General features: G+C 41.6%; 1 protein-coding gene across 1 annotated transcript; it reads right to left on the reverse strand.

Moving 5' to 3' along the window:
* Positions 1-147: 147 nt before the first annotated feature.
* s1pr5a (sphingosine-1-phosphate receptor 5a) lies at positions 148-3,856 on the reverse strand. Its single transcript, XM_072694058.1, has 2 exons — positions 3,793-3,856; positions 148-2,485 (listed from the first exon to the last, which is right to left on the reverse strand). Exon 2 carries the CDS (start codon positions 2,308-2,310, stop codon positions 1,111-1,113), a length of 1,200 nt encoding a protein of 399 aa, XP_072550159.1. The 5' UTR covers positions 2,311-2,485; positions 3,793-3,856; the 3' UTR covers positions 148-1,110.
* Positions 3,857-10,576: the final 6,720 nt, after the last annotated feature.

Consider the following 10,576-nt stretch of genomic DNA (forward strand, 5'->3'; position numbering starts at 1 on the left):
TAGTGTCATAAAGCCCCAAGCCTCACTACTGATCGATGCCAGTATGCCTGCTGATCATGTGATAATGTAAAACCGGTTGTTTATCTTGTGATATGTATTTCTACAGGTAGAAACATGCAAAGAAAAATGACACAAAAGATTTAATACAAACGCTAGTATATCTTTATTGTCAATGTACATATATACAGTTGAGTAAAATATTATAATTTAAGGAACAGCTCTTAAAACCAACCTTTTTTTCATGAACAAATACTGCTTTAAAATAAAAGAAATTGGATTCACTTTATATAATTTGTGTTCTTTTTACAACCGAACAGCACAGAAGGCTACATAAACACTGGACTCATCGCGTTTCAAGCTGCTACAGAAGCATGGCACCGTTCCACACAATTCGTTTCTGATGTAAACTACAGGTCTGTTTTTATAGCTTGTTAAGTAACATCCTTTGAGATGGTATCTGCCATAGAAAACAGATTTTATTGTGTAAGGTTTGGAGTCACTCCAAAGCACCAGAACACCTTTGAATGCCTGATATTGAAACTGGCATGGAGGCATTTAGCAACTCACCTCCTGCCTGTTTTGTTTCCTCTTGTTGTCCATGTGTTGCCCCAACCTGCCTAGGATTGGATCGATTTGATCTGTCTTGTACAGCATCGACTGGGGAAACCATACACTGTCGTAAGATAACAGATTTTACCAGCCTACAGTGTGCTAAATAACCTTGAGGGCTCTAGTTACAGTAGCGTCTGCCACCGTCTCACTCACCGTCACACAGTTTTTTCTCTTTGTCGTAAGTGCATGTTGCTTCAACTTCCATTTGGTTTAAAGAGAAAGCCGGCTCTGCTTTGCTGTTGGGAGGCCTCCATCAACCATCATCAGTCACAGTATAGAAAGGAAACCTACCAGATTGCTTATACCCAAGGTTTTAATGCCTGTAAGGGGATACCGAGTCCACTGTTTCTTTTTTGTATCAAACTGCAAGAGTTTTTGTAGTCAGTCAAGTTCAAAGGAAACACTTTCAGTACAGTCCAGCCTGGCTAATTGGCAAGATACACTTGCCTATACTAGTCCAAGATACAGCTCAGCCTTGTGACACAAATGTCCCTAAACTCACGTCTTCGCCATTTTGGGATAAATTGTTTTTATAGTGGTTGGTGTAAAGTTTCCAGAGGAGACTGTTGTCTCCAGGCCCTCCAGCCTGTGCGACGGCATTTCCGTCTTACTCGTGCTGCACTCCAAGAAGGGTATTCCAAACTTCTTCATGTGTCCATCGTTAGTCAGCAGACAGTAGCTGCAGAGCAGTCTCAGTATGGCCCTACACATATCTTTACTAGTTAACGTGTAGATGATTGGGTTGAGCAGTGAGTTGATCATAGCAATGCCCAGGAAATAGTCTGCCTTGAAGAGAACCTCGCAGCTTTGGGCTGGACAGCAAAAGTCCAGCAAAAGCAGAATGAAGAGGGGCAGCCAGCAGGCGATGAAGACCCCCAGCACTATGGTGACTGTCTTCAGCAGAGCCATGTACTTCTGCGACTTCTTTGCCGAACCTTTGCGCTGTGGACCGCAGCCAAGCCGATTCGTGTTGGACTTGACGATTCGGAAAATGCGGACGTAGAGCACCACAATAGCCAGCAGTATGGCGGAGAAGACTGTGATGCAGCAGAGGATGAAGCTCTTGGAATAAAGTGGCAGTACAGTGGAGCACTGCTCCAGGCTGCCCATGCAGTTCCAGCCCATAATAGGTAGCACACCCAAGAACACAGACAACACCCAGCTTGCACCAATCAGAGCAAACATGCGCCCGCGCTTGGCCCCCTGGTATGGCTTCATTCGCACCATGGTGACATGCCGTTCAATAGCGATGGCCAGGAGACTGATGATGGACGCGGCCAGCGTGATGAAGACACCTCCTTCTCTTAAGAACCACTGGACAGGTGTCATTTTGAGTGTGTTGGCCCCTGACGTTACAATATTCACCATGTAGGTAAAGCCTGCCAACAAGTCTGAGAAAGTCAAGTTGCCCAGCAGGTAGTACATGGGCACGTGGAACTTCTTATTCTTCCAGATCGCAACGAGAACTACAGCGTTCTCCAGCACAATGAGCAGACAGATAATGAGGAACACGATGGCTTCAGGTTTCAGGCCATCCCTGTACTTGTTCTTGTTCAGCTTTCCAGTAAAGTTGTAGTGGGCTACAATAACCTCGTTGTTCTGGTACTCCCGGAACATTCTGAAGAGGTAACCTGCAGCTGGTTTTAGGGAAGCAACAGTTGGAGGTGCAGCAACATAGGCAGCATGTGATGCTTCCATACTTCTGGCAAATCTTGCCTGAGCTTTTCTGTTTACATGCTAGTCCTCGGAGGTCTCATGATTCCACCACAAGATGGAAGCAATAAATCCACAAACGTGGGGCTTTGCTAGTCAGTTTCCTGCTTGCTCCAATTCCTTGGCCTGGAACTCCAAAGGCCTGCGTTTTAGGAGAAACCTAAAAGAATGAAAATTGGAGAATAACTATTCACAATAAGCCACAACAAACCTGACAGCAAAACAAACAAACACAGAACACCAGTTAATGTGAATATCAATTTGGCATACTTAATGGTCATTTATGACCTAATTACACCACTACTTATATCACAGAGGTTAACAGATTACGTATTTAGAGGCCAGATTTAAGCTGCATGCGAAACCGCACACTACCATACTAAATAGTACGTCAGAAAGGCCATTGTGAGGCTGACCTTGATGAAAAAGACAGAAACTTAAGTTTCTTAATGAAATCCTGATCATTTTGCATGCTAATGGACACTGGAAACTTCATAAGTCCATTGGGAGACCACTACTTTTCCTGCAGGGCATTTTTAGATCACATTAGAAAATCCCCACATTTCAAGAATCAGTCACAGATCACATATGAAACCAATAAAAACAGAAAATACTATTAGTGGCCATTCAAAGCCATAACAACCACCCTTTTTACCACCAAACTAGACTACTTTAGACTACTTCAGTGCTTTGCATGATTTTTACAGCAGGGTAATTCTACAGTATTGCAGTACTGTAGCACTGTAGTAGTGTGTGGCTTTAGACGCAGCTCTACATTTAAAGAAACACAAAAAAGGAGCAAAAGGTTTATAAAAAAAAAAAAAAAACAAAAAAAAAAAAAAAAAAACTCCTGCTCGGCAGGTAACTGCGACTAACCCAACTGTGAGTTTGATGAAGAGGGAAGGGAAGAAGTCGGGTGTGTTCGCTATCTCAGCAGGTAAAGCCCTCGAGCAAAACAATGAAAAACGTTCCCACCATTTAACACGAGATACTGACGCAGCGGGGTTACTTCATCACCCAGCTCTCAGAAAGCGCTTAGAAAGAAGTGCGTAGGTTAAAAAAAACAACAACATGTCGCGTGTTATTACGAGCGAATAATTGTAGAATTAATTAATGAATTAATTCAGCTAGTTTTTGTTTGTTAGCCAATTTTTTTTTCTTGTTACCTTTAGCTAACAAACGTAGTACACAGTTTACAGCGGCGTGCGCGAGAGCCCTTGCAACAGCCCCAGCAGCCCTCCGCGCGTGAATGCTAGCTAGCTAATTCTGAGAGAATCGCGTGAGTATTCAAATACGTTTACGTGAATATTTAAGAATTAAATGTGGTCAAACTGTGAAGAGTAAAACTGAATTAGAGCCTTTATCGAGCTTAATAATTATTCGCTACAATTCAAAAATGCACAGTGCTGAAGTTTTACCTTTTACTTAATAAATAAATAAAGCTGATACTGAACGAACTCGACGTACCTCAGTCGTTTCAGTGGGTTGTTGCGCGCAGGTCCTCGCGCTCTGCCTGCGCTGACACACTGAGCTGAGGAAAAGTGATGAGGAGGGACTTGGGCTTGCAGACAGGATTAGGCATGAAGTGGGCTGGTCCTGGTCTTTGCCCCTCAGCTTCTCCTCCTCTCCCTTCTTCTCCTATGCTTGGCTGCTTATGCGGCACTTAGGAGGTGAAAATGAAATGCCCCTGGCTAGGGGAGGGCGCGTAGGGGTGAAGTTACCCTTCTTGGTAGCTAATCATTACTGCAAAGGTAAAGCTGTAGAGAGTGGCGAAAACCTTCTGTGAAAATGAAGTGAACCAACGGCGAATGTTTGATGAAGACGACACACCATTACTCAGAAAGTTGCTGAATGTGTTGGGCTTGATTGTTTTCTAACCACTGTTTTGTCACCTCACCCACACACAGAAGAAATATTGTCCTGTATATGTGTGTGTGTGTGTGTGTGTGTGTGTGTGGGTAGCAAACTTTAACATATAAATAATTCTATTTTTAAATAACACAAATTATACGCAAATCTAAAAAAGAATAGGACTCTGAAACAGATAAACATGAAACTATTGGCACTGTGCCTAATGCCAAGTATGGGCTAGAGGGGTATAAATCCCCCCCAAGCATTGAGCTGTGGTACTGTGTTCTCTGGAATGATGGTGGTGCTCCATCCAGTACTTTTGGGATGAGTCAAGGAGTTGGGGATGAGATTTGGCGGTGATCATCCATCCTGACCTTACTAATTGCCCTTGGACAGTAGCTAACAGCTAACCGTATCTTGACAGTAGAGACAGTTACCCAGGATAGTCTTTTTCAATGAATGAGCAGGTGTCCCAGTACTTTTGTCCATATAGCTTGAGTGGGTGATATATACGTATGTCTAAAATGTCAACCTTTACAGGCGAAGATAAAAACCTAACAATGGATGTTAATGTAAATTCTTTATTATATATCTTGTGTTTATCTTCAGCAGCTACGAGGTCCTCTAAGCGACTGTCTAAGGAAAGTAACGAAAGTAATCAATGCCACAAGGCCAGGAAAGGCTGTAAGATGATGAAAGCCAAGCACTTTCACCTTTGGTTTGCTAAATGGCAGTTCAGGAGAGCTGTGATGAGACTCAAGATGAGACTCTGGAAGACCAAGAGAACTCTTGAAGAGAACTGATCCTGCGTTGGTGAGACATGCAAATCAGAATCCCCTTATGACTGCCAAGAACCTTAAGGTTTAGCTGAGTCAGGAGGGTGGTGCAGTGTAACACTGTGCAGCGGTGCTTGCACAAACATAATCATCATGGAAGAGTCATAAGCAGGAAACATTATCTGCACCCAGGACAGCAGAACATCTAGAGAAGCCAGATGAGTTTTGAGAACCAAGTACTGTGAACTGATGGACTGATTAAAACAGAACTCTTTAGCCAAGGTACGTTGCCAACACCTCGACAACTGCGAAACATGGATTTGGGGTTGTGTTGCTGCCAGTGGAATTGGCAGTACTGCACGGGTGGAGCAAGAATGGATTCCACCCTGTACCTGCAAATCCTGCATGCAAATGTCTTCTATCTGAAAAGGCTGAACTGAAAAGAGGATAGCTTCTACAACAGGATAAGAATGCAAAAATAAACGGCACTCACTGTCTTCTGAACTAAGGATCATAGAACATTTGGGGATAGGCCTTAAATAAGCTCTGCATGCAAGGCAACCCAGGAATATTGCAAAACTAGAGACATCCTGCAAATAAGAGCATCACAAATCCAACTACAGAAACTGAAAGTGTGTTATTTGGCAAGGGTGCTCAAACTGCACAAGACTGTATATACCACACATATAAGAATATTAATAACTATTTAGTGGATACTAATATATAGAAAGGAAGCTCACAAGCAAAGTGCTCAAAAATGTATAATTTAAAAAGCAGTATTTATTGAAGTATAAAAAATGGCTATGAGAAATGACAAAAACAATAAATAAAAAATAGGAAAAAATATGGTTTCAACATATGACAACCCTAAGACATCATTTATAATCTTGGCCTGTATGCAGGTGAAGATATGAGCCAGTTGCTTTTGGGGAATTTTTCTGACCCCCACACCATACAAGTTGGAGCCTACAAAGGACAAACAACAACTTGAATGTTGATCATGAGTAATGGTGAATATAGGAATTACGTAAGCAGAAGGTCAGTCTACGCTGGTTGGTAGGTGGACTGCATTCTTTAAACAGGAACCTCTGTCATTGTGCCTGGAAGGGAGAGGGATTTCCTTGAGAAACACCTATGAGGTCATACTGGGCTGGGCTGGATAGTGCACTCGTTCCATGGGGAACATGCTGTCCTCACAGTTCGACTGACCAGTAGTTTACAGGAAAATGGAAAATGCATGGCAGCTTTATTTAGCGTCAAAGCAAAGTGTGAAGGCCGCATTCCAAACAATTTTGTGCACGTTCGTTGAAATTCTTTTGGAAAATTGTCCTGCTAATTACTTTTGCTAAAATCAGCAAGGGCATTTCCCCTTCTGGGGCACTCTGATGGCTTCTCTCTTGACATTTGGTGCCTTAAATGGCTGCCTGCCATTCACCTGTCCTCGAAGGGTCACACTTTTTAAAGCCATCCGCACATTCTAATCACTTCCAGTTGGTGGTCAGATTGTTACTAGTGGGCTGAGACCTGCCCTTATGTCCTCTTGGTCCTCTGTCCCAATGCCCACCCACTGACCTAAGAAACCAACAGACGACCCCCCCCTCCCCGTCTGAGTGTCATAGACACAGCATGTTACCTCCATTAGCACACAAAAACCTGACAGCTCTGCCTTGACTGCCTCCCGTAGAGGCTCACAGGCACACGGCCATGCTGCCCTTTCATTTCCAGGCCTTAATACTTCATGACTTTACAGTAACGACCATGAGTTTATACTATTCCCCTCCAATTCTTCTGGCGATTTACCACTGTGACGTGAATGCTCTTCAGATGAGGAAGTTCCTAAGAGCCCCCATTAAATATGGCCATGTATAAACAATTTTTTCTTGTTTATGATTGTCCATCCGGTGGTCTCCAGCAGACTGTGGGACCACACCCAACCTAAAGGCTTCCTGACTACAGAGCATGCTGGCAGTGGTTTTCATTGCATTGCAAGTTCAGCAAATTGGTTGTAAGGGATTTGGGTGGTATATATACTCCCCTGAATTTGAGTTGTTATGGTTGTGACTGCCTTTACTAAAGAAGTTACCAAAGAGAACCCTTCAATAGCTTGTTTTGTGTACAATAGCATTTTGCTATTACAGATGACACTTATGATATGATACGGATGCTAAAATGCTAAATATTGGTCGATACCAGCTTTCACTTTTTGACATAATGTGAATTTGTGGTTGTTGTTCTTTATATTTATATTTATATTGTCATCCAAAACGACTTGTAAAATCCTTTCACATTAGTTTCCATTCAAAACTTGCAAAGGCAAAAAGTTGTCATTTTGTCTTATATATTTTTACTCATATTTTTCTTTTCAAACTAAGCTTCAAATGAGCTGTTTTTGAGGCACTTCACATTAGATTAACATCTAAAGTTAGGCTATCGTGCTCAAACAACTCAAACGCTCTCAAACACTACCCCACAGGAAGATACACAGCTAACAATGTCACATCACAGTGTGATGTGGGAGTGTGTGCTGCTTCAGACTCAATTTGTTACAGTAGCATTTTCTGCTAAAATCAGTGCTGATACCAATACCAATCAATCCTGATATGATATCTCTGTTTGATGCAGACGTAGTTGCTGTCTTTAAGATTTCCTACCAACATGCATCAAGTTCCTGCATGTATCCAACCAACCATGAGCTAAAAAAAGGATTTTTACCAATACCTCGTGAATCCAATATGCCAGTAATTCTTAACCCTGGTCCAGGAGGCTCACTGCCCTGCACATTTTAGTGTTTTCCCTTCTCCCAACACACCCGATCCAACTAATCAGCTGATTAACAAGCCATTATTGAGTTAAAGTGGGTGAGTTAGAGCACTATAATATGCAGGGCAGTGCGCCTCGAGGACCAGGGTTGAGAAACATTGCGATATACTGCATCTATTTTATACACAAATACACAAATTAAATACCAACATTCAATTAATTTTGAATTCTTTTTGTCAAACTCCCTTAGCCTTAGTCTTGGAAAGCATACTATTTGTCAGTATATCTGATATCAAAATCTGACTGTATTTGTTTCATAGCTTTCACTCTTGTAGGACCTCCATATAATCAAATTACATACAGTCTTATGCAAATACATATTATTTAATGTAATATATATTAAAATGTGTATTGTAACTAACAGGCACCCTTGGATCCCTCAGTAGTCTGAAGTCGCGAATGGTTTGTATGTCTAGTCTCACTGATTAAGCTGATATTAGGTCAGACGTTTGGTGTTGCCTTCTTTTGTGTGAACTGATCACTCCTTCATTTGCATGGACTCTGATGGATCACCCTTCAATACAATGATTGAACGGCCCACCCCTTATTGTGTACTGCATGAATTAGGCTTGAATAAAAGGCTAGCGTTAAAGCACAGCATGTGATCACAAGCAGTTGCATTATGAACCTAAATAACTATTACTGTGCTCTGCATCGCATGGGAAAGTAGGAGCCGAGCTGTGGGCTGGTAGATGTTAATCCTCTTGAAGTGCAGCATTCTCACCATTTGTTTGCCTTGTCAAAATGACATACAGCCCAGTGGCCCATAAGCTAATACTAAAAAAAATCCCCAAATCTTCCCCTTACTCATTTTATTCAAGCTAGTTTAATTGGGGCGCGATGGAAACAAACTTTCCTCGTGGTAAACCTCGGTTAAAACCCAGACTACAGTGGTGTGGGAAAAATACTATAAAATGTTTCAGGAGTTCAACTTAATTTCATTTCATTGTTATGCGAGGTCACTTTGGCTACTAGGATTAGTGTGTCCAGATGAGCTGCAACACTGACTGAGAATTAAGGACTGCATTAAAGAATGAGTAGTATTCCAGCAGCACACACTCTTAAAAGGGTTCTTCAGAGCAGAGCCATAAGAACTATCAACATATCAATTGTTCTTCTTAGAAAACCTTGACCAAGCCAGGATTCAAGCTTCAAAATTCAATTGTTAAAATATTAACATATTCATTCATAGTGGTTTACTGTGAAATACTTCATTCCAGAGCAGAGATGAGCAATTCCGGTCCTGAAGGGCCAGACTCCTGCACAGTTTTGTGCTTTTCCTGCTCAAGCCACCTAATTAATTGCCAAGTTTAGTAGGTCTCTTAAAGCAGGGAAATCAACTGTGCTGGACTCCGGCCCTCGTTGCCCATCCCTGTCCTAGAGAAACCTACCATGTCAGAATTGTTCACAGTGGTGATAATGATAGGCATCAGATATTAGAAGAGTTAAATGACTCTAAAAGTTTGATCATATAAAGTTATTACATGTAATGGTTATAATTACATCGCTTGATGTATTTAAGTTTTAGAGGGTTCAAATCGTAAAGTGCAATTCAAGCATGATTTGAGGGCAATGTTTATAGTAAACATACCCTTGTTATCTTAGCAAGCAACCGTTACGTTGCTTTGAAACCTAAGCCTCCCATTAACAAAGTACATAGGAAAATATCTGAAATTCACGACGTGCGGTTGCTTGTAACTATCACTTGCTTAGCTAAATGAGCTAACGTCATTGGCTGCAGTTCCTTCGTTCCTACGTGCTGTTTAGGATTTAAACACAAAGTAAACGAAATAGTCTCACCCGATATTAGTGCAAAACTAATGAGGGAGTAGTGATCCATTTTGGTTACAGCCACCATATTACAATGATTTAATTCTTTAATGTTTCAGCCTAAAACTATACTTTTTACATGTGTATTCATTGTGGCGGAAAACATTCATTCAGGAATTGTAAGGGCAAACTTTCCCCTGACATTAGATATTGAAATTCAGAAGATATGCTTAGATTCACTGATTTTTTAAAAATAGCCAAACCAAATAAGGTGGCTATATTCCTGTAACCACCGTTGTAAACAATGTCAGTAAGTTTCTCTTCAATGCGTCATTGCCCGTCTAAGCCCTTTCAGTGTCTTTGTTTACATCTCAATGATTGGTTTATGCTGGACTTGTGCAAAATGAGTGAAATAATGCCCTTTAAGAGCCTTTTTAGGGCCTATTTGTCCTTCTTCCTATTTGTACGTTCCTGCCTTTAGGCTTTTTTCCACCAACATGCACCAACAAAGTTCCCACACTATGTATCCCACCAACCATGAGCTAAAACTGTCTTTATAATGAGTATCACTTGCTATCTGTGTTTTCTTGTTAAATGTACTTGTACGGCTTAAAAACTTTAAACTAAGATAAGATAGTCCTTTATTAGTCCCGCAGTGGGGAAATTCACAAACTGTGACGTTATGTTATGAATTGTACCCATGAAATTAAAAAGAGGTTACTGTAATATTCCTGGCTGGTCTTCCTCAGCTGGGCGGAAAGGCTGGACCCTGAGGTCATGGGATTTCCTCCCCCATATGAAGGGGGCTGGCCATGACCCTGGCAGTCTGTCACAAGCCTTCAGCTACCTAATGTAACGAGAGAGTTCTCACATGCTTTCTCGACTTTGAGGTGACATTTTCACTCCTGCCTATAACTCACACACAGTGTGACATTTAAGATCAATGGAGGCTGTAAAAGGATGCAGAGTGAAGTGTGAGAAGATCAAATGTGACACTTGAGTGTGAATGTGAGTTTCTGCATGCTCCATTGTGT

This window comes from Salminus brasiliensis, chromosome 12, assembly GCF_030463535.1.
Source record: "Salminus brasiliensis chromosome 12, fSalBra1.hap2, whole genome shotgun sequence".
NCBI lineage: Eukaryota > Metazoa > Chordata > Actinopteri > Characiformes > Bryconidae > Salminus > Salminus brasiliensis.